General features: G+C 50.5%; 1 protein-coding gene across 3 annotated transcripts in view; it reads right to left on the bottom strand.

Moving 5' to 3' along the window:
- ADAMTS2 (ADAM metallopeptidase with thrombospondin type 1 motif 2) overlaps positions 1-24,922 on the bottom strand; it is a 240,866-nt gene that overhangs the window by 149,657 nt on the left and 66,287 nt on the right. For 2 of the 3 annotated variants that reach the window (XM_053219598.1, XM_027076927.2), the window contains exon 3: positions 12,757-12,916. In XM_053219598.1, the coding sequence (XP_053075573.1) occupies positions 12,757-12,916 (160 nt within the window). Of the gene's footprint in view, positions 1-12,743; positions 12,917-24,922 lie in introns of all 3 variants that reach the window. The other variant, XM_053219604.1, reaches the window with a different exon arrangement.

The raw sequence follows: 24,922 nt of genomic DNA, 5'->3' as shown, positions 1-24,922 counted from the left end.
CTGCCCATCCAGCCCTACCCTGCAGAACTGTGCCCCTCACTACCCTCAGTGGACACCCAAGACTCTGGGCAAGGTCACAGGGACACAAACTTCTGTCCTAGAGGGCTCTGACGCCTCTAGGGGTCTGCACCTCCTGAACCTTGGCACTGGACACAGATTCCCACACCCAAGGCACAACCTCCAGCCTGCAGCTCTGTGTTGGGGGGAGGGGCCTAGCAGGCCCTCATTCTCCTTGCCTATAACCTGAGCCCCTCTGAGTCCCCCAACCCAAACAACCTTAACTGAACTTGGCTCATCTCGAACTTCTGTGTCCCACTGAGGACTCGTGCCTGTGGTCTGGGGATCTCAGGGCGGCTCTTGGTCCTTAGCCCACCCACGCTGGCCCAGTGCCTCAGCTCTTTGTTGCCCTAACTCCATCACCTGCCAAGTGCACGTGTCCTCCCACACCTGACCAGTGCTGGCCCCATCCTGTGAACCGTAAAAGCACTGAGGATACAGGGTGAACACAAGCCCCACAGCACACCCTGGAGACCCCGAAATCACCAAAGAAACTTCCAGCGAGGAATCTGCAGATGGCGTTTTAACCCATCCCAAACATGAGTCCAGAGAGCTCTGGATAGAAGCCTAAAAAAAAAAAACAAAAAAACAAAAAAACCCAGACACACAGATACCTCCCAGGCCTGGGCCCCAGCAAAGAGAGGATTCTGGCAAGTGCTGCCTTGCTGGGTCTGCAGGCCAAGGTGGGGGCAGGGAGTATGGGAGGTGCCTGCCTAGGAGCTGTGGTTCTGGCTCCTCCCTGACCTTGGGGCAGGCCTGGATGGGAATGTGGTACTTTCTGGCGGGCAGCATTCCCCTCTGGCCACTGTGAAGATCACCTACCAGGACCCCCAACATTCCTGCAGCTCTATGGCTCCATGTTGCATCCTCTCCGATCCCCAGCCAACTGGGTCCAGACCCCAGTCTCTCTCTGGGGCCACATCAGTGGCCTCCTCAGGGCTCCCTGCGTGTTCCTCCTCCTCCCCCCTCCCTGCCCTGCCACGGAACCAGGCCACACTGCTTCTCCACTTACACCGGGCACCACCCCACCCTCTAAGACTGGGCCACGGGACACACCCCCATCAGCCCCTCAGGCCCCTCCTACTGCACCTCCAAAAGGCACTCCCCTCAGGGCACTGCACTCACCCCTGCTGCCTCCGCCCCTCTCCTCTCCCAGTGAACTACAACCCACACTTCAAATGTGGCTCCACCTCCCAGTCACTGTGGTCAGTTTACGGCATTTCCCATCATTTCTAACTGCACAGGCCTTTGGGGACCTCTCGGGTCACCACAAGCTGTGTGAGGGTAGGGGGTGAGGATGTGAGGGGGCTATGTCTGTCTGGCTCCCAGAGTCCCAGAGCCTGGCCCATTGCCGGGCCCTGCGTGGGCCATCTGTAAAGATCTGGTGAATGGATTGAATGAGTAAGCGAACAAAGGATATGGTTTCCACAGGGCACTTCATGTTCAAAGACAATGACACAGTGAATGCTAGCCAGAGGACACTGGGGGCAGTGCAGCAGGCCTTCCCCTGCCTGAAGAGCACTGCTGTCCCCAGCTAGTCTCCCCAGTGCAGCAGCAAAGGCCCAGGGCCACCTGACGTCCCAGGGCAACCTTGGCCCCAGCAACATTCCACCGGCACAAACCCAAGAATCCTCAGCGCAGGGAGTATAAGTTGCAGTAATAAAATTGGGCTTCAGTAGCAAGCCCTCAAATACCTACCAGGACCAACTGCTTCCCTAGGAATGAGGACCGTGTGGCCAGGCCTCGAGGGCAGCCACATTCATTTTCTGTTCATAGATATTCAGATGCCAACTGTGTGGCAGACACTCTACCCAATGCCAGGAATTCAGCAGCAAGCAGAAAATTCTCCCCGCAGCTAATAAGACAGGTGACATGAGATACTTCTTCACACCCTCACTGGGCTTCAGTTTCTGCATGCTTCCCAAAGACGGACAGACTTCAGGTGGGGAGCTCTGAGGGTGGAAAGGAGATGCCACACAGGAAGCCAGGCAGCCATGGGTCCTAGCTTGTTCCTCCCTGCCACACGTGGGGGCTGACAGCCCGCCTTCAATTGTGGCTCTCACAACTTACAAGCTGTGTGGCTATCTCAGGTTCAGGTTCCTCATCCATAAAGTGGGCACAACAAAGCCTACAGGGTCTTTGCACGAGTCCAGAGATGATGTGCCTGCAGTGCCCTGGTGAATGCCTGCATAGGTGAGGCTGTCCTCCCATAGGCCTCGATAAACACATGTCCCTGAGCCACCAACACAGCTCCAGGGACAGGAGAAGAATCACTCACAGACCGGGCTCTGGAAAGACTGGCTTTTGTGCAATGAAAATAAATAAAACCGAAAAGAAAAGGGGAACCAGAGCCTGGGGGGAGAGGCTTGTATCAAACATGACAGAAAGTCGATAAGCAGATAAAGGGCTTATCCCAATATGTAAGACCCCAGGAAGTGAACGCGCAAAGGACTTAAACAGGAAGAGGAGACACACAAAGCAATCACACTCTGGGAGATCATTCAACCTCTCTGGCCATCAGAGAAGCACAAACGAAAGCAAAGAGCAGCACTGCTTCCCCTGCCAGATCAGCAAAATATCGGTCAGCGAAGCCCCTGTGCTGGTGAGGATTTGGAGACGGGGGGAGCTGCAGTAGGAAACCAGTCTGGCCCTGCCCCATGTGCACTTGGACTCCATGATTATTTCAGTCACTCTGCAAGTACTTCTTAACAGCTGCTCAGAGCCAGGGCTCCAGGGCATCAGGACTGGCTCAGTCTGTGGCCAGCAGGGTTAGCAACAGGAGAGGAATCCAAGGCCCCCTGCCAGGAGGTCCCCAAACCCAAATACCAAGAGAGGTTGTCCTAAAGGCAGGGGCATTACTGCTGTCTCAAACAGCAGCTGGATGACAGCCTGCCCTGAACACTCCCACAAGCTTCCATCCACCCTAGCAGATCCAGAGCCCCTCCCCAAAGTGGCAGAGTGGGAAAGAAAAACGTGGCTTGTCAGAGAGGCAAGGACACATGTACATCCTTGGGGACCCCGGACAGTACACGGTGACCAGCAACACTGTCCCACAGAGCAGGGCCTCTGCCCCCAGGAGCAAGAGAAGCTTTATAACCCAGAATCTGCCTACCTGTGGGGCTGTGTCTGGGGTCCCCGCCCCCAACCCCAGAGTCTGGAAGCCAAATGGGCTTGGCCTATGGCTGGCACCATCTGTTCCGGGAAACCTCCCTGATCTGAACCAGGGCAGCCAGGAGCAGTAGAAGGGGTGCAGCCCAGAGGTCGGGAGGATGGGCCCCAATTCTGGCTTCTGCACTTGGCCGGGCCACCTGACCTGCCTCTCCTCCGCCAGGATCCCTGCCTCAGCTGGGTTACAACCATCCACCACCTTCCAGGGCCCTCAGGCCTTTCAAGAGCCAGGAGCCGCCCTTGACCCCTCCCTTTACACCCACGTCCCATGAGCTCTACCTCAAGGCACACCCTGAACCCATCTGCCCACCATCTGTCACTGGCCGGGGGGACCACCCAGGATGCCTCACAGGCCTCCCTGTTCCCACTCTCTCCACTGAGAGCCTCCAAAGGCTTCCCACAGCTGGGAGAACAAGGCCCACCTTGCACCCAAACTGCACAGACCTAGCCCTCACCACTTCCCCAGGCCCAGCACCCAGTGCTTCTGCACCTGCTATCCCCTCTGTCTGGAGCAGTCTTCCTGGGGCAGGCCTTCCCACCAGCCAGGTTTGCCTCGCCTCCCACCTGAAGTAGCTCCTTCCCTTACCCCCCCTCTCTCACGCTACCCTACTCTTGGATTTTACTCCATTGGATGATTTACCCCTCTGCTCCCTGTGTGTCCCCTGCGGGCTGGTGAGCTCTGAAAGAGCAGGGACTTCCTCTGGCTTATCCCCTGATATATCCCCAGCACCCAATCCAGGCCCAGAAACAAGGTGGGTGCACAGTAAGAATGTCTTGAGTGAGTGAATGAATGAATGAATGAGAGAACAAAGGTGCCCCTTCTAAGCCTCAGTGTCCTATCTCAGGAGTCTGTCATTTCAGGAGTACAACTGTCATTCCCACTGCTCCCCCTGTGCCTGGGGAGCATCACCAGGTACCTGGTCCATCCCCAGCCCAGGTCGGTGCCATCCACCTCCTTGTGCAGGCCCTGCTTCAAGGCCATGTTCCCCTCCTGGCCCTGGCCCTGAATCCTGTGCAACCTCTCACCTGAGCCCTGACCTCGTCCCAGGTGTACCCCTCACTTTGCCTGGACATCCCCCCAGGAGGTGCTCCAGCTGCACATCATGGGATGAAGCCCACACCCCAAGACTGAGTCCAGACAGAGGGAGCCAAGTCAGAAGCTCTGGGAGAGACACCCCAGCTCCAGCCCCAGAAGCTGGCCCAAATTCCAAACATGTGTGAGCAAGCGTGCATGTGCAAGAAAGGAGGGGAGACAGAGTGAGAGAGGGGAGCCTGAGCGTGAGAGGGGGAGAGAGCCAGACACCAACATTTCCATCTAATCGTGTGACCTTTTCGCAGCTCAGAGTTCCTTCAGGGCCAAGTGCACAGTGCTGCTTAATATTAATTTCAAAGAGAAATGGGTCAAGGAAAATTGGAAATTTTTCTAGAAAACACTTCAGGCATGGAGCTAGCTGAAGTGTCTACAGCCCTGCAGAGATTTCTGAGAGGAAACAGGGCCTGGGATTAGGGGCCTCCACCTTGTACAAATCCACAGAGTTCAGACCCTGGGTTCAAACCCAGTTTCTTCTTCTGGGGAAGGGCCTCCTGTCCCATTTGGGCACCCCTGGAGCTGTCTCTGCAGTCCAATCTCCCAGATGCTAGGACCCAGCACTTCTCACTTGCCATTGGGCCCCTCCACGTCCCCAAGAGGTCCATGTCCTAGGACCCTGCCCTCTGCCCCTCGTTGTGTGGACACAGCACACAGGAGCCCATGCCTCCTTCGCAGTCATCCCATGGGGGTACCTGAGGTGTGCAGAGAGGCTCACCAGGGTCCCCATGGAGACTCAGGCCCAGCTGTTCCCACCCCAGGCAGGCCGGCTGGCACATCTAAAGCACAAACGCCACAGACGTGTTAAGTTGCCTCTGGAGACATCACGTCTCTCCCAGAAACATCCCAGTCTGCTGTGCTGAGGAACCCGCAAAGAGCAGGCCATGTGGAGCCCACGGCCAACACGGCACCCAGACACACTGCTCTTGCTAATTAAACTCCAGACGCGCCTGGAGCAGACACAGCTTCAACTCCCCAGCAGCGTGTTATCTGGAAACCAGGAGTGGTTACCTCTCTGGGGGACATTCGCAATACAAATATAAAGGAAGAAAAGAAGGAGCAGCAGTTGATTGTGTCTGTGGAAGAGAGAGCCACGGGGAAGGGGCAGTGAGGGCAGAGGACCCACAGAGCCTGAGCAAACAGCCTGAATCGGAATAATGGGTAACAGCAAAGATGGAGCAGGTGCCGTGCCAAAGCTGTTTAAGTGCCATGCGCCCTGTGCCATTGCACCCATTTTACAGATGAGGCGGATACGCTCGACTTCTACACCAAACTGCCTGGCTCTTGTGAGAACCACTGGCCTGTCTCTGAGAACTGTCTCTTGCACCTGAGTTGGGGCCACCCCCAGGCCAGGGCCAAGCCTCCATCTCCAAGTCGCATTCATCATCGTTCATGGTGCTCCGGCAAAGATCAGATCTCTCCTGGGCCACGATCACTTGGCTGGCTCCACCCCTGGACAAAATTCCACACAAACTCAGGAGGAGGGAGGGAGGGAGGAGAGCAGGCCCGAGACACAGAGACTGCTCAATTTATGTCTGAGGAAAGCAGCTGAGCACGTGGGCTGTCCACGGCACCCAGGCAGAGTGCCAGTCACACTGTGTCTCGAGGGCCACACCTAGCAAATCTCCACTGCATAACCCACCACTGGCCAGGGCCCCCGTGTGTAGAGCCTGGGGAACAAGCACAGCCCCTGCTTGCCGAAGCTCTGGGGCGCTCTTCCAAGTTTGACCCCAGACAAATATCCAGGCCTCAAGAATGTGCAGCCCCGGCTGTCCCAGCGCCCACCCCAGCCCACCCCTCGGGCGTGAAGCCACATCACCACGCTGGCATCTCCTACAGCCGTCCAGGGGGGCTGGCCGCAGAGCAGCGGGAGCACTGAGGTCGCTGCCAAGGGTGCGCTCAACTCTGAAACATGCCTCCAGGAGCCAGGCCAACTGCCTTGGGTTTCCTCTGGTCCCTGAACTGCAGATACAGCCCCAGGGGGTGGAATGAGGAGGGGAAGATGAGGGTCCCTGGGAATCAAGCTCGGAGGCCCCTAGGCTTTCAGCTGCAACTCTGAGCTGGCTGGGCAGGGCATGAAGCCAAGTCTGGTATGAGAGCCCCCAGGTCTCCACCCATGAGGGCCAGACCCGGCTGTGGGGCTTCAGCAAGAGGCTCAGGAATGCCTAGGTTGGGGACACAGACAGAAGCCACCAGACACCAGCCAGGCCTGGGGTTCAGGGTGCAAAGCCAGGCAAGGGCCTCTCTCCCCACTCTGACAGGACCTCAGGCGTTAACATTTAGATACCATGGAGGCTGAATCATGGCCCCAGAATGTCCACAGCCTAATCCACACCCTGTAAGTGTTATCTTATATGGTTAGCAGGACTCAACTTACCCTTAACTTAATCACATTAAGGCTCCTGAAATGGGTAGGATTACCCCAATGGGACAAATGTAATCACAAGTGTCAGGGAGACCTGACTACAGAAGAGGAATCAGTGACCAAGGGAGCAGAGACCAGAGTGATGTGCCCAGCAGCCAAGGGATGCCGGTGGACATTAGAAGCTGGGAAAGGCTAGGAAGGGATTCTCTTCATTGATGCTCCAGAGGGAACCAACCTTATGGACATCTTAGTTTTAGCCCCTTAAGATCTATTTTGGATTTTTGGCCTCCACAACTGTAAGACAATAAACCTGTATTGTTTTAAGCTACCAAGCTTGTGGTAATGTGTCTCTGGAAACAGACCACAGAGAGGAAAGCCTCCCCGATCTGGCCTCCAACAAGTTAGCGGCCCCCTCCACACCCCTTTCAGGCCTCAGCCTCTCCCTTATGCCTCACACTCACTGCATCACCAAGATTGGCCTGGTCATCTACCTACTATTGAGTGGAGCCTTGCCCACCTCCCATCCATGGCCTGTCCTGACAGGACTCCACTCTCTCTCCGTTGCACCCCACCCTGGACTCCCTGCCTCCAACCTGGACCACAGATGGCTGGCTGTGACACAGAACTATCTCAGACTCCTTTCCTACTGAGGCCTCCCACTGCCTGCAGGACGCCATCCATGCTCTGGAACATTCCAGACTGCAGACCCTGCCAGTTTGTAGCATCAGCCTGGCCCCCCGGCTCCTGGCCCTGCACTCCTACCTCCAGCTTCACTCCTGAGGCAGCCCCTTCCCTACTCCTCAGAGGCCTGGGGAACTCTTACCTTGCTTAAGGCAATGTCCCGTGATGGATGGAGATACGCAGCGGGTCAGCAGAAGAACCACTGTGGGCCACTGGATGGAGATTGCAGGCTGGCCACATGGAGGAGCCACTAGGAGGAGCACACAGTGCCAGCACCCTGTCCGTGCTCTCTCGCTGGCTTTCCTTGGCAGCAGGAGGGCAGAACGCTCCCGAGGGCGGCATGCCTCCTCTGCCTGCCAGGGAGGATGCCGCAGCCTGACAGCAGCGGGCAGAGGCTTGGCACGGGCTGCTTCCGAGGAGGCAACAGCCAAGGTCACGAGCACTGAGCTGTCTGACTTCTCTTCCTTCAGCCAAGACTTAGAGCAAAGCAGGCAGGAGGACACAGTGGTCCATGGGCAGTTCTGTGGGACAGAGACCACCCACCTAGCAGGGGCATGAAGCCCCTCCTCCATCCTGAGGGCATGTGCCGGGACTGCAGGGGGCCTAGCAGAGCACCCCCCACAGAAGCACAGAGGACACTTCCGTCTCTGCATCTCATAAGCACAGGTGGCCAATGGAGGCCATGTCCTATTTGGCTCATACGGAGCTTTTTAGAAATTTGAAGCAATATTTTTAAATCATGAGAGTTCACATGAAAGTTCTGATGTCTGGATTCTCTTGACAGTAAGAGGATCACTGTCCCAGGGCCACACTTCCACCAGGTCATGATCAGGGGAGCTAAGCAGGGGCTACCCCTGTGGACGAGGCCTCCGGTCAGCTCTGTGCCCACGACGAGGCCATGGCTGGATGCCACATGCCACCACATTCACGCTACTGTTTGCCTTTTAGTAGAGACATATTCTCTGTGTCAGTCATTGCTTGTTTTTTTTAACTTATTTCATGTTTATTTTTGAGAGAGAGACAGAGTGTGAGCAGGGGAGGGGCAGAGACAGAGGGAGACACAAAATAGGAAGCAGGTTCCAGGCTCCAAGCTGTCAGCACAGAGCCCGATGTGGGGCTCAAACCTGTGAACTATGAGATCATGACCTAAGCCCAAGTGGGACACTTAACCGACTGAGCCACCCAGGCACCCCTGTGTTGATCATTTATATCAAAAGGAGGGAAATGAAAGTCAGGCCAGGGATGGGTGTTGCTGTTTTTCTTACCCTCTGCCACTGTCCTCACTGACACTGTCTGCTGGGTCCTGTTGGCCTTGTGTCTTGGGATGGCAGGGCTTTCTGCTAATGGCACCATGTGCCTGATGGAGAGACCACATGCCCAGCTCATGACCCAGGGATCTCTCCCACCTTGTGGGGATCTTTAGCCTCCCACAGACAACCAGGCTCTTAGTGTCAGTGGCAAGGCCAGCTTTGTGCACGTGGTCTTGGGGCCAGCCTGGCCACAGAACGGCCCAGCTTCTCCAGGCCCCACAGTCTGGCAGAGGCAGAGGGAAATGGCCCTGCCTGAGCTGTGCCTGAGCACTGTGCCCCAAGAAGAAGCGAGGGGTGCCTGCTCCTCTAAGGATGAGCATCCCATTCACTGCACAGATGGCCCTGCTCGACAGGGCTGGTTCACTTCCTCTGTAAGCTGACTGGTGGCCCCCAAGATTCCTAGGACCTGTGAATGTTACCTTATATGACAAAAAGGGACTTTGCAGATGTGATTAGATGACAGACCTTGAGATGGGGAGAGACCCTTCTGGATCATCTGGATGGGCCCCTTAATGCAATCACATGCACTCTTACCAGAGGGAGGCAGAGGGAGACTAAACACACACACAGAAGGGGAAGAGGCAGTGTGACCAAGAGGCAGAGACTGGAGTGATGTGGCCACAAGCCAAGGGACCCCAGCAGCCACCAGAAGCTGGACGAGACCAGGAGCAGATCGCCCCGCAGCCTCCAGAAGGAGCATGGCCCTACCGACACTTGGTTTCTGCCCAGAGACGATACTCCTGTCGGACTTGCGCCTTCCAGAACTGGGAGAGGATAACGCACTGCAGCTGTTTTAAGCGACCCAGTTGGCGGCAGTATGTCGCGGTAGCCAGAGAGTAGGAGGGAGTGACGTGCCAGGGTCACCGGCTCAAGTACTAGGCAGGGCTTCCGGCCCAGACTGGGGCTCCTCTTCCCACACCCGCTGGCCCTGGCTCCCCCTCCACAGCCCCAGACAGAGTTGACAGATGGCAGTCAGGGCAGGGCTCAGGCGTAGGCCCGGAACTCAGAGTGGGACCCCATCCACGTATGTGCCTAAGTGCAAAAGTGCATGCACACACCCGTACAGGCTCACAAAAACCAAAAAGGCTGATGTTGTATAGTCCCCCCAGCAACATACTCTCCCAGACACAGGGCTGGCTCAGGGCAGGGACAGAGAATGAGGCCAGGTGCACCCGAGTGAGGCCTGGCACAGAGGAGGCCTGGAAATGCCTCCGCCACCTGTCCCCAAAAGGCCACCCTGGCCCCCTGGCCTCAGCTCTGCCCTCCTGCCCCTTCTGGGCTCCTGGGTCCAGCAGGGCTGAGCAGAAACACTTCTGCAACGTATGTAGGGCAATCAGGAGAGAAAAGGTCCCCCCTCCTCTCTCTCAAGCCTTTGTTCACCCTAATACCCTCTTCCAGGGCCCAAGGGCAACACTATTATATGCTAAGCTGCTCTGAGCACATGCCAGACCCTGGCCTGAGTCTGGCAAGACACGTGAACACCTTCACTTTCCATCCTTCTTCCCTGGGTAGTCTGCAGCCCAGCAACTGACCTCAGATGATGGAGACTATTCGTGATAACAATTCTCTGAGGCTGGGTGACCTCCTGAGAGCACCCCAGGAAGGCTGTTAGGTGCTCAGAGAAAACAGGACAGTGTGTCTCAGCACCCGGGAAGGGCTGTGTGGGACACGCCTACCCACCCCCAATAGGCACCCCTACCCCCAACCCCACACCCAGTCAGATGCCACCACCCCCCCCCCCCAGACTGGAAGACCCAGAACAGGTATTTTCCCTTCCCCAGAGAACCTATCATATGCATGGCCCATCATGGGAGCTTCAAACCTGCTTCCGGAAGTTGCCTTGGGAGAGGGTAGGGAGGTGGGGGGGGAAGCCTCAAGTCAGCACCTCCTGCTTGTTTCAGCCACAGCCACACTGATATATCAGAGTTCCCATCAGAATTCACTAGAAGAAAGGATCCCCTGGCTTACACACACGCGCGCACACACACACTATGGGCCTGGACAAGGCCCAGGCTAATGGAAAGCTGGACTGTCTAAGTTCACCGTGGGCCCTCAGCCCAGCCCCAGCATAACTTGCGTCTGGACCCCCTCCAGCCAGTGAGTGGGCCTCAGTCCTGAGTGAGTGGGAACAATCAGGCACATCCGGTGAGAAATGTACTCTCACTGTGTGGGTGGACCAAGTCACACGCACAGGGTCGTGCTGACACTGGGCATGGACATGACTGAAAGGGGACTTGGCCCCAGACCCCGGGCCTGTGGCCTGGACCAACCACCCACAGCCCCACAGCCTGGAGCCTACACGCCCAAAGCCCAGGCCTGAGGTCTAAGGTCCAGGCTGGAATACCTTCACCACACCCCACCACCTTCTAGCACAATCTCAGCCTCCAACCCATGAAGCCAGCTTTTCCCAGCATCTTCTAAGGCCACTGGTTTCTACGTTTGTTTGTAGTTTGAAATTCCTTTCCTGCATCCTGAGTTCTAACAATAGGTGGCGGGAAGGGAGGACGATTTAACAGAAGGTACCAAAAGACCAACAGAAGCCCAGAAAATAAGGCAAAGCCGGCAAGGCCAAGGGGGAAGGCTGCCACATTCAGGAGATAGGCACCACATGGAATCTGGAATTGGAGCGAGCCCAGAGCACCTGACAGCCCCTCTTTGCAGGCTCTACCTCACCTAGACTGAGCAGAGCCCAGAAGCATCAAGCCGAAAACCCTCAGCTCTCTGAGACACAGGCCCTTCTGATCCCACTGGACAGAGAGAGGCCCAAACTTGCCCAAGGACAGCTGGCCAGTATAGTCCCTTATCCCTGGTCCGGGGCATTTCGCCTGCCCTATTTTCACTCTTATGCTCACGCTCTGGGGTCATTCTCCATTCCTCCCCCTGCGGAGAAGCCCATGGGTAGGAAAGAGGCAGGAAGGCTGAGCCTGAAGAAGGCATGGCAGACAGCAATTCATCACCTGGAAAAAAGGGTCCGCCCAAAGTATTGATCAGCTCCAGAGAGCGCTGAGCTTCCTGACGGAACAATTGCTTTTCAAAGGTATCTGTTGCCACTCCTTGAAATTAGAATGGTGCCCTGCCAGCCTGCACCCAATTTATCTGTCAAGCTGGGCAGTCAGAGAGACCTGAAATAAATGAGCCTGGGCGGCTTCGGGTGATGGGAGTGTCTCGGCAAATCACAGCATGGATGGGCTGGCCCAGCGGGGCCTTCAGGGCTCTCTGTACACATGCAGATGAGCCTGACCTAAGGCCCAGCTGCCCTGACCATCTGCAGCCAGGGGTCCATCAGGACCAGAGGCTGGGGGCTGAGCCTAGCCTAGGCACAGGCAAGGCAGCCTTATCTGGTCCCTGGGGCCCTGAGGACCGTGAGGCCTGCTAGGACCATGGTCAGACCCCAACTGGCCTTGCTGCAACCCAGCACCCAAGATCCCAAGAAGAGAGGGGAGGTTTGGGCTGGAGGTAGGCCAAGACTCCTTGAAGGGTCTGAGGGGCTACAGCCAGCAGCTGTCACCATGCCCATCCAGAAGCTCCTTCCATGCTCCTGGGCCCAGAGAGCACCTTGGTTCCAAGTTGAAAAAGAAAGAAAAAAAAAATGATCTGAGTCTGTGTACAGGCTGCCGAAGCTGCTGGGAGCACTTCTGGGGTCTTCGTCATGCCCTCCCCTCCCCTCGCGGCATCTGGCTATCTACCAGAGGAAGCAAGGTCCAAATGGGGCCTAAAGAGAGCTCAGGACCCTTCTCTGGGAGTGGCCTGGAAGGGGCAGTCAATCATCACTGCAGGGAAAGTGGACCACACAGAAGGAAGGAGAGGCTGTCTGGGGCAAGCAGATATCTTCTTCAGAAAAACAGGCTCAGACATGGGCACTGAACTCGGGCCCAAGTGCAGGCCTAGTCTGTGCTTCCCCGGCTCCCTGATACTTGCTGGTTGTGGCCCATGTGCAGCCACAGCAGAGCCCCCCGCCCAGCACCCCAGTACTCCCACCATGCCATGTGGTCAGTGAGAGCAGAGCTCACGCTCAGCCTGGGACCAGGCCTGCAGAAGGGGTGCCTGGGTCCCCGGGGTCACAACCAGGGCTTACCAAGCAGCCTTACCTGTGTCCAGGGCCTGTGGCCCCCCCAGAGTAGGGGATCTGGGAGTGGGTGGCCGGCGATACACCACATGCACACGGCCCTGCTCAGCCTCCTCAGCTGCCAGCCCCTTCTCCAAGGGCTCGATGAAGAACTCCTCCTCTTCCATACGGATCAGGCCAGCCTGTGGGGCAAAAATGAAATGGTTCAAATTCCCAGAGCATAGCAGACAGACCAAGGAGGGGTCCCAGAGGGAAGAACCTCCCACCAGACTGATAGGACCAGAGGGACCCTGCCCAGCACCCCAGCTAGGTGTCAGGCTGAACCCCAGGCCGGGGTGGGGGCACACACATGTGACCCCAGAAGTCTCATCTGCCCAGAGCCTCCACTTCTAGTCACTGAGGCCAGAGCCCTGGAGGGTGGTGAGTCTGCGTGAGTCTGAGTCACCCCCACGCCCTCCCCCCAGAAGCCCAAAATCCAAGACAAAGGCCAAAACTGTCAACTGGGGACTACATCTGCTGCAGACATGGCCAGCTGGACCAAAACAGTATTTTCAAAAGTTCTGAACCCGACCCTCAAAATGATGAGATTTCGGGTCTCAAAACTGGACTATTCTAGCTTCCCTTGTGAAACACACGCTGACCACAGTGCACGCTGCCCAGAGGTGCAAGCCACGGACACAGCATGCAGCTCTGAGGCCGGCCACGGTCCCCATCCCCCACCGTCTACCCCTACCTATACCTACATCAGTCACCGGCCCAGACTCCGCAGCAACTGGACTGCTGTCTCCCCCAAGACCGGCTGTAGCCGCCTCCCCCCTCCCCGTGCTGGAAAGCCGTCCCTGGACCCCTGTCCCTGTCAGGATTCAGGCTGCTCTGTACTGTGGCATCCAAAACTCTCAGCTTCCCACTGCCCCCCACCCCCACCCCCAGTCCCTAACTCGCACACCTCACACCAGTGGCCGGGACAGCCCCTCCTTCCAATACAGCACTCACAGCTAGGCCTTCTCACCTTGGCCATCTGGCAAACTCCCCTTCTTCCTTCAGCACCTCGTTCAGATCCCCCAACTGCAGGCACAGGGCCCTACCCTCCCTTTGGCCATCCGTCCAACTTCCATGCTTTTGATTTTCAATCTATTATCCATAAACCGGTGGTCTCACACTGGGAGGCCCCACTGTGTCAACCTGCAGATACATTTCCTTTAGATCACACATTTATGACCCATTCAGGGTTCTGGGTGGTTTTTTTAAAACCATTTTACTGAAATATGATTGGCATGTGAAAAGATGTGTACAGTTAATGTATACAACTCAATGAGTTTGGGAATAAGTATCACTCATGAAACCACCACCATCAAGGGCATAAACATATCCATCACCTTCAAGTTATCTTCCCACCCCCTTTATTATTATCATTTTCTCATGGTAAGAACACTTCATATGATATTTGACCCTCTTAGCAAATTGTAAGTATATGATAGAATATTGTTAGCTACAGGCACTGTGCTATATAATAGATCTCCAAAACTTATCTTGCATAACTAAAATTTTGTACCATCACCTCCCATTTTCCCCTCCCTTCAGCCTCTGGCAACCACCATTCTACTCCACTGTTATAAGTCTGAGTATTTTATTTTATTTTTTTTTAAGTTTATTTATTTTGAGAGCAAGCATGAGCAGGGGAGAGGCAGAGGGAGAGAGAGAATCTGAAGCAGGCTCCACACTGTCAGCATAGAACCTGACACGGGGCTTAATCTCATGAACCATGAAATCATGACCTGAGCTGAAATCAAGAGTCAGATGCCCAACTGACTGAGCCACCCCAGGTGCCCTAAGTTTGAATATTTTAGATTACATTTGTCTTTCTGTATCTAGCTTATTTCACTTAGCATAGTATCCAGTTTCATCCATGTTGTCACAAACAGCAGGATATCCTTCTTTATAAAGGCTGAATAATATTCCATTGTATATACAAACCACATTTATCAACCTGCCATCTACAGATGGACATTTAGGTTGCTTTCTTGCCTATCATGAATAATGACACAATGGATATGGGAGTGCAGATATCACTTCAATATTCTGTTGGCATTTCCTCTCTATATATACACACAAGTGGGACTTCTAGATCATACAGTAGTTCTATTTTTAATTTTTTGAGGAATCTCCATAGTGACATAGTGACAGAACCAGCTCACATTCCTACCCACAGTGCAGAAGGGCTCCCTGTCTCCACATCCTCACCAACACTTGTTATTTCATATTTTTGATAACCATTCTAACAGATGTTATGTGACATGGTTGGCTTTGATTTGCATTTCCCTGAGGTTGAGCACCTTTTATGTATTTATTGACCATCTGTATGTCTTCTGTGAAAAAAAATGTCTAATGCAAGCCCTTTGTCTATTTTTTTAATCAGATTTTTTTTCTGCTTTGAGTTGTATAACTTCTGTATGTATTTTGGATATTAACCTCTTATCTGATACATGCTGCTTTGCAATATTTTCTCTTATTCCACAGGTTGGCTTTTCATTTTGTTGATGGTTTCCTCTGCTGTGCAAAAGCTTTTTAGTTTGATGTAGTCCCACTTACTGATTTTTGGTTTTGTTGTTTATGCTGTTGGTGTCATATCCAAAAAATCATTGCCAAGACCAATGTCAAGAAGTTTTTTCCTATATTTTCTTCAAGTTTTATGATTTTACATTGAAGTCTTTAATCAATTTCGAGTTAATTTTTGTGAGTGGTGTAGGACAGGGGTCCAATTTCATTCTTTGGCATGTTATTATCCAACACTATTTATTGAGGAGATTATCTTTCCCCATTGAGTATTCTTGGCTCCTTGGCCAAATATAAACTCACTGTGTTATGTGTGGGATTATTTCTGGACCCTCAATTCTGTTCTATTTGTCTATGTGCCAGTATCATACTGTTTGATTACTATAGCTTTGAAATGCAGTTTGGAATCAGAATAATGCCTCCACCATTTTTTGTTTGGCTATTTGGGGTCTTTGGTGGTCCCATATAAATTTTAGGATTGGTTTTCTATTAGAATTTGGAATTTTGATAGAGATTCCATTGAATCTAGACATGGCTCTGTGTAGTATGGACATTTTAACATCATTAATTCTTCTGATCCATGAACAAAGTATATCTTCCCATTTATTTGTATCTTCTTCAGTTTCTTTCATCAATATCATTTTGTGTGTGTGTGTGTGTGTGTGTGTATGTGTGTAGATCTTTCACTTCCTTGGGTGATGTGATGTTGTGTTTAGATGTGATTGTAAATGAGATTGTTTTCTTCCTTTGTCAGATAGCTCACTGTTCTCATATAGAAATGTAATTGATTTTTGTATGTTGATTTTTGTATCCTGAAACTTTAATCAATTTGATTAATTCTAACAGTTTTCTGATGGAGTCTTTAGGATTTTCTGTATATAAGATTACGTAACCAGAAAATAGAGACAATTTTACTTCTTCCCTTCCTATCTGGATGCCTTTTATTTCTTTATCTTGCCTGACTATTCTGGTTAGAAGTCTCACTACTGGGGCACCTGGCTGACTCAGTTAGAAGAGCATACAACTCTTGTTCCTGAGGTCAGGAGTTCAAATCCCACATTGGGCGTAGAGATTACTAAATAATAAATAAGCTTAAAAAAATTGTTCCAGTACTAAGTTGAACTGGAGTGGTGAGAGTGGGCATCCCTGTCTTGTTCATGATCTTAGCAGGAAAGCATTTAACATTTCACTATTGAGTATGATAATAGCTGTGGGTTTGTCACATACAACCTTTATTATGTTGAGCTATGTTCCTTCTACACCCAATTTGTTGAGAGTTTTATCATGAAAGGAAGTTGAATTTTGTCTAATGCTTCTTCTGCATCTATTGGAATGATCATATGAATTTTGCTTTTCATTCTGTTAAGCTGGTGTATCACATTTATTGATTTGCATATGTTTGAAACAACCTTGCATCCCAGGGATAAATCCTACCTGATAATATGCATGATCCTTTTAATGTGCTATTGAATTTGGTTTGCTAGTATTTTGTTGAGAATTTTTGCATCTATGTTCACCTGGGATATTGGTCTATAGTTTTCTTTTCTTGTAGCATCCTTTTCTGGTTTGGGCATTATAAAATGAGTTTGGGAGTGTTCTTTCCTCCACAATTTTTTGGAAGAGTTTGAGAAGGATTGGCATTAGTTCATCTTGAAATGTTTGGCAGAATTTAGTTGTGAAATCATCTACTCTGGGACTTTTCTTTGTTTGGAAATATTTTTGATTATGGGTCCAATCTCCTTCTCATTACTGGTCTGTTTAGACTTTCTATTTCTTCCTAATTCAGTCTTGGTAGATTATATGATTCTAGGAATGTATCCACTTCTTCAAGGTTGTCTAATATGTTGTTGTATACTTGTTCATAGTATTCTCTTATGATCCTTCATATTTCTGTGATATTGGTTATAATATCTTTTTAAATTTTATTTACATCTTTATTTGGTTTTGTTCACCTTTTTATTGTTTTTCTATTCTCTACTTCATTTAGTCCCGAAATGATCTTTGTTATCTCCTTCCTTCAGCTAACTCTGGGCTTAGTTTGTTTTTTTTTCCAAGTTCCTTGAGGTGTAAAGTTAGGCTGTTTATTTGAAATCTTTTTTATTGTAGGTATTTATCACTATAAACTTCCTTCTTAAGGAAAAAAAAAAGAAGTTAGAGTGGAAGAGAACCAAAGCATAAGAGACTCTTAAAAACTGAGAACAAACTGAGGGTTGATGGGGGGTGGGAGGGAGGGGAGGGTGGGTGATGGGTATTGAGGAGGCCACCTTTTGGGATGAGCACTGGGTGTTGTATGGAAACCAATTTGACAATAAACTTCATATATTGAAAAAAAATAAAAAACAAAAAACAAAAATAAAATAAACTTCCTTCTTAGAACTGCTTTTGCAGTATCACATAAGTTCTGGTATGTTGTGTTTCCATTTTTGTTTGTTTCAAGATACTTTCCTTATTTCCTTTTTGATTTCTTCTCTGACCCACTGGTTGTTCAAGAATGCGTTGTTTAGTTTCTGCATATTTGTGAATTTTCCAGTTTTCCTCCTGTTGTTGATTTCTAGTTTCATACCACTGTAATCAGCAAAGTTACTTGGTATGATTTACATTTGCTAAGATTTGTTCTCCACCCTAACATGTCATCTGTCCTGGAGATTGTTCCATGTGCACTCAAGAAGAATATGTATTCCGCTGTTATTGGATGGAATGTTCTGTATACATGTTAAGTCCATTTGGTCTAAAGTATGGTTCAAGTCCAATGTTTCCTTATTGATTTTCTGTCTGAATGATCTATCCACTATTGAAAGTGGGGCTACTATTATTGTATTGTTGTCTATCTCTCCCTTCGGATCTATTAGTATTTGATTTATTACATTTAGGTGCTCTGATGTTGAGTGTATATATACATTTATACTTCTTATATTCTCTTGATGACCACTTTACAACTGTATAATGACCTTCTTTTTCTCTTGTTACAGTTTTTGACTTAACTCTATTTTATCTATTATAAGTATAGCTACCCCTGCTCTGTTCTGTTTTCATTTTCATGGAATATCTTTTATCATCCCTCCACTTTAAGGCTAAGTGTGTCCTTAAAGCTGAAGTAAGTCTCTCGTAGGCAGCATATAGTTGGGTCTTCCTTTTTTTTCAATCCACTCAGTCACTCTAAGACTTTTGATTGGAGAATTTAACCCATTTACATTTAAAGTAATTATTGATAGTTAAAGACTCACCAAAGCCATCTTAATTGTTTTCTGTTTTATAGTTCCTTTGTTCCTTTCTTCCTCTCTTGCTGTCTTCTTTTGTGAGTTGATGATTTTTTACAGTGGTATACTTTGCTTCTCTTCTCTTTATCTTGTGTGCATCTCCCATAGGTTTTTGTTTTGCAGTTACTCTGAGGCTTACTCATCTTACAGATATAATAAATGTTGATAACATCTTAGTTTCTTTTTTTTTCGAAATCATTGTTATTTTATTGAAATGTTTCACCATTTGGAGATGTAAGGCTAAAATAGGACTAGGGTGCCTGGGTGGCTGAGTCAGTCAAGCATGTGGACTCTCAGTTTCAGCTCAATGATCCTCTGCATTGGGCTGACCTGCCAGAGCACAGTCCGCTTGGGATTCTCTGCCCCTTCCCTGCTCATTCTCAAAGAACCTGAACTAGGACTTAATGTAGAATAAAGGGGGGTAAGGCATTCACACATGTCGGATGGAAAACAGGTCCTTGGTTTCTTACTATGAAGATTTCCCATGGGCTAAAGGCTGTACAACACTCCATTAGAACAGAAATGGCTGTAGGGGGATCCAGTCTGCAGGAGGGATGGCAGGGCTGGAGGCTGCAGCTCAGGTCCAGGACAGCAGGCTGGGAAGAAGTTAGGTTACTGCATTCACCAAAAACCACTTACACTTTCCAGTCTCTAAGATGCTGAGGATTTCCTCAGACAAGGATAACAACTTAATTTCAATTGAACACAAAAATTCTCCCTTTTATTTTCCACTCCCACATTTTATGTTTCTGATGTCACAATTTACATCTCTTCATACCATGTATTCATTGACAAATTATTATAGCTATAGCTATTTTTGATACTTGCATTCTTTAACCTTTATATTAGATTTAAGGGGTTAACAAACCACCATATTACAGTATTAAAGTATTCTGAATTTGATTATATACTTTATGGGGGTGTTATATTTTTTCACATGTTCTTATGTTACTAATAAGCACCCTTTTGTTTCAGCTTGAAGAACTCCTTTCAGCATTTATTTTTTTAATGTTTATTTATTTGAGAGAGAGAGAGAGAGCATGTGCATGCACATGTACATGTGGATGCGCAGGTGAGGGGGAGAGAGAATCCCAAGCAGGCTCTTTGCTGACAGTGCAGACACAGGGCTCAATCTCACTCACAATGATGAGATCATGACCTGAGCCAAAATCAAGAGTCAGATGCTTAACCAACTGAGCCATCCAAGCACCCCTCAGTATTTCTTGTAAAGTAGGTCTAGTGTGATGAGCTTTCCTCAGCTTTTGTTTGGTTGGTAAAGTCTTTATCATGTCTTCATTTCTGAAGGACAACTTGGCAAGATAAAGTATTCTTTGTTGATAGTTTTTCTTTCTTTTTTTTTTTTTCAGCACCTTGAATATATCCTCCCCATCTTTTCTGGCCAGCAAGGTATCTGCTGAGAAATCCACTGAGAGCTTTATGGGGTGGGGGGTCTCTGGTAAGAGAGAAATTTTTTCTCTTGCTGCATTTGAAAGGATCTCTTTGTCTTTGACTTTAGATGGTTTACTATAATGTGTCCTGGAGAAGATCTTTCTAGATAGAAATTTGGGGGTGATTTTCATGAACCTGGATTCCAAATCTCTCCCCGGGTTTAGGAAGTTCTCAGCCAGTATTTCTTTAAATAAACTCTCTGCCCCTTTCTCCCTGTCTTCTCTTTCTGGAACTCCAATAATGCATAGATTGTGTCTCTTACTAGTGACCCATAAGCTCAATGGCCTTCCTCCATTCCTTTTCATACTCTCGCTCCTCTGACTGGATAATTTCACATGATCTGCCTTCTACCTCACTGACTGTCTCTTCTATGTGGTCCAATCTGATGTTGACACTCTCTATTGAATTCTGCACTCCAATCACTCTGTTTTTAAACCCCAATATTTCTGTTTGGTTCTTTTTTATGTTTTATCTTTGTTAAACTTTTCATTTTGTTCTTGTGTTGTTTTCCTAGCTCTCTTAAGCTCTCTGAGGAAACTTAGAATGATTATTTTGAATTCTTTATCAGGCAATTCATGTATCTCCGTTTCTTTCGGATCAGTTGCTGGAAGTTTACTGTGTTCCTTTGATGGGGCCTCATTTCTCTGATTCCTCATAATCCCTGTAGCCTTGCATAGGTTTCTGTGCATTTCCAGACTTTATAAGCTGACTTCAGTAAGGGAAGACCTTCATCTGCAGGTGGGAGCACACCAGGTCATGCTGTTGACATCTGGCCCCCAGATCTGGTGGGCAAAAGCAGGGCACCAACTGCAGGGGATGTGTGGTGGTTCTGGGTCCGGGGGGGGGCAGGGTGGGTAGGGAAGACATAATGTTTCATTGGCTTAGGATGCTAGAATCCACAACATTGACAAGTTCATGGTCCCTGGAAAGCACTATGGGGGTCTTCAGTGGCTACAAGCACTCTTGAGGTCTTCAGTGGCGCCTTCAGGTCTAGTGGCTAGGGATCAGGGCAGGCAGTGGTGGTGGCCAGACCTGGTGGTATGCACATACTCAGCTATGGGGATCAGCTGCAGGTGCCTGTGGAGTGCCAGGGTCTTGTTTCATATATACTTGTGACAAGAGCCAGGACCAGCAGTAAGAACCAAAGCCAACCACAGACACACTAACAGTTACCAGTGACCTAGCTGTCACTGTGCACTCCCATAGTGGCAGGGTCTCACCACAGGCACACACATGGCAGTGGAGGTTGGTGACAAGAGTCAGGTCAGCAGTATGCATGTGTACAGCTGAAGGGATTAGCCCTGTGTATACACAGCAGTGGGGGTCAGCCACAGGGGTCTAGGCTGGTGTTCTGCACTCGTGCAGCCACAGAGGCCAGGGAAGGCTGCTGATGCAGATCCCAGGCATGGGGGGGAGGGTGTGGGAAGAGGGAGCAGGAGGGACTCAAGCAGCTAGTGTCTGTGAGTGTGAAAGCGTGTGGGATGAAAACTCAGTGGTAAAATCTGCAGGGCTCTAGAGGCACCTGGGTGGCTCAGTTGGTTAAGCATCCGACTCTTGATTTTGGCTCAGGTCGTGATCTCACAGTTTGTGGGATCGAGCCCTGGCGCTGGGCTCCACGTTGACAGCATGGAGCCTGCTTGGGATTCTCTCTCTCCCTTTCTCTCTGCCCTTCCCCTTCTCTCTCTCTCTCTCTCTCTCTCTCTCAAAAACAAACTTTTTAAAAAATCAATTTAAAAAATCTGCAGGGGTCCATAGCAGCCGTGCTGACCATTGGTTTCTTCAGCAGTGAAAACTGCTGGGGTCCCCTGTGGAGTGGACCACGGGGAACCATGGTCATTCCTAATGCTGGTAATTCTTGTCCTTCTTCTTTGTTCCTAGCCATCTCTATACCTCTCAGCTTCACTGGTTTCTGGATGGGGTGACACAGAGTGGGTCCTTTATTCACTGAGAGGCTAGGGAAGCTGGTCGCACACCCCACTCTCCCTTTCCCGGTGTAGGAAACTCATGCTGGGGAAGTTCCCTCTTGGCACAGAGCAGCGCTAGCCTGGGGGACGGGGTGATACAGACAAAATGAAGCTGCCTTCCTTTTCTTCTCGTGCCATTTTTCTCAGGGTTTTTGTTCTACTGTGTTGCTGAAGTTTAAGTGGACTCCTGAGTTTTCCCGGAGATGTTTTTGTTGGTGGATAGTTGCCTAATTATTCATCTTCTTTGGGGGATGGAGGCTGAATCCCCTACTCTGCCAACTTGGTGACCTCACTCTGAGCTTCTTAAAAGCTTAAATTAGTTGCTCCAACTTAAGAAACAGAGGATTTCACATAAATGACCAGATTTTCAAATTCTCTCAAAACATCAGAAAAGCTGGCAGTTCCGGCTGCCCATCTAACACACCAGCTTAGCTGGCACTGGCCAGGAGTCCCCTCGCATTCTCCTCTCCAGCCTCCAGGGACAATGTGGCCCTGCCACCACCCTGACCTTGGCCTCCAGACCTGTGAGAGAATAAGTTTCTCTTGTTCTCAGTAATTTGTTACATCAGCTGCGGAAAATGAATACAGGGTCCCAGTGGGCAGTGGGATGAAGGGGGTGGCCATTCTCTGAAGGGCACAGGATTGGAGAGAGGCAGGCACGGCAGCCCCCCCAAAGACATGGGTTTGCAGCATCTCGGTCTTCTGGGGAAGGGGTCTAAGATGCAAAGGAAGGGTAGGAGCCAGAGCTATGGGGGCCAAGACCAGGGTGCCAAGGTCACCAGTCTGTGGGAGGAGTGAGGGGAGGACAGGCCTGTGAGAACTCTGCAGGCCCTACACTCTGACTCATGCCCGGGTCCCAGGGTCCCATCAGGCCAGGCAGGGAGTGAGCAAATGCTTGTGGATGAGTGAATAAATGACCCCACAACAGTGGGGCATGTCCTCTGAGACACAGGAAAAGCGGGGACATCATGGGCCATCCCCTTCCAACTGCCTTGCTGGACAACAGCAAGAGTTCCTTCCTCTACAGTGCCACTGACACCTCCCACGTTTGTGGTTTGGGGGCAGACTGGTGTCTCAAACCCATCTTATCAAAGAACCCATTCAAGTACACGTGGGAACTAGCCATGCAGTCCAGAGTCAGCGTTCTGGGTTCCCAGCTCTGTTTCTGCCTGACCAGGTGACCTCAGCCAAGGTGCTAAGGCTCCCTGAGCCTCCAATGAATTGCCTGTAAACAGAGTTGATCATCCCTCCCCATCACATGGTTGCTGCAGGAGCAGATACAGCCTGGGACACAGAACCGGAGCACAGGCTGACGGTGCTCTGCGACCCAACTGATGTCATCCACCTGCTTGCTTTGCAAATGAGAGAACTAAGACCCAGGGGTGGGAAAGCCTGCTGGGAACACATAGGGTCTAGGAATCAGACCCTGACCCCAGGTGGAGGGAGCATCTCCCCAGGTGGGACCCTGGGCCAAACCAGACCTATTGTGGCAATTAGGGGGCAAGACAATAAGACACCAGCAAACAGCAAGGCAACCCCCTCTTCTGGAGGGACTCTTGCACCCCAGACTAGGAACCATCTATGTCACATCCTGATGGCCCTGGGGTCATTCTAGAGGGACCCAATGTGACAACCCAACCTGGTGAGGAGTGGCCCTCTCTGGCCTAAAAGATTTCAGAAGAGTTAAGGGTCTCCCTACATGCCAGGGTCGGGCTCTCCTCCCTGGCTGGCCTCCTGCTGGGCTGACCCAAGGGCACTGAATCTGATGCTGTCCTGAGCCACAGTCAGGAGACCAGGGCCCAAGCTGGCCCAGCTGCCTGGCAGGAACCCTCCCAAGGGCCCATCTCAAGGGCACAGAGCACACTGAGATAAACCTGAAGCATCATGCCAGGTTACTCAGGTTTCCTCGTGAAACCAGAGACTTCTAACTGACAGTGCTCACAAATGGAGCAGGCAGACACCTGCCCCAAGATCAGCACATGACCCCACAGAATCCAGAGGCTGACCATGTGAGACCAATGGATGACCAACCCCAGACCAGCATCTGGTCACCCTGAGACTGCAGACTGCCCACCTCAAGACCAGCACTGCCACCCCAGGACCAGTGGATGGCCACCCGAGACCAACATTTGGTCACTCCTCCCCACCACTGGCTGGGACACGCTTGGTGGGGGCTCTTCAGAAAGAAAGTGGGGTTTCTTTTATTGCCTGAATTTCAAGCATCTTAGTATGCATCCCAGGAATGATCTGTCTAGAAACCTGTAAAAGAAAATTGACAAGAGAACAAGGTACAGAACGTGGGCTACGTTTTGCTGAGCTTTTTTCCCCCCCAGGACTTTGATTTTCCTGCTGCCAGGGGCACGTGTATCTGTTTCTACATGTAATTTTCATTAATAAGAATCTGTTTCCTCTCCCCACTTAATAAATATTAAAGAAGTCCCTGAAGGGCACTCCATCAAGATCCCACTTGTGTCTGTCCAGCTTGGTGTCCCTTCGCAGGGCTGGCCCCCTGACACTGGCTCTTGCCCCAAACCCACTCTGTTCTTGAACTCCGTGACCGTCTGCACAACCTAGCCAGGAGGGAAGATCACAGGGAGGGCTCTACTGCAGAGGCCTGGAACCTGGTAGCGCTTCAGTCATCAAATCCACTGGCTGGTCCTCAGAACTTGGTGAATTATAAGATGCCTGCCCTACCCCTTCCTTCTTCTATGGCTGTTCCTTTGCTGTTTGGTTTATGATGAAGTAGTCACTAGAAATAGACATTAGGCGTTAAAAAAAAATTATAAGAATCCAAAGACTTAACAGATATCCTCTGTTACTTTGAATTTTGTGTTTTTTTTTTATTTTTTTAAGTTTACTTATTCATCTTGAGAGAGAGAGCACGAGCACAAAAGTGGGAACAGGGCAGAGAGAAGGAGAGACAGAATTCCAAGCAGGCTCCATGCCATTAGCGCAAAGCCTGATG

The sequence above is a fragment of the Acinonyx jubatus genome, chromosome A1 (assembly GCF_027475565.1).
Source record: "Acinonyx jubatus isolate Ajub_Pintada_27869175 chromosome A1, VMU_Ajub_asm_v1.0, whole genome shotgun sequence".
NCBI classification, from domain to species: Eukaryota; Metazoa; Chordata; class Mammalia; order Carnivora; family Felidae; genus Acinonyx; species Acinonyx jubatus.
This window is presented reverse-complemented; position numbering and strand designations above follow the sequence as displayed.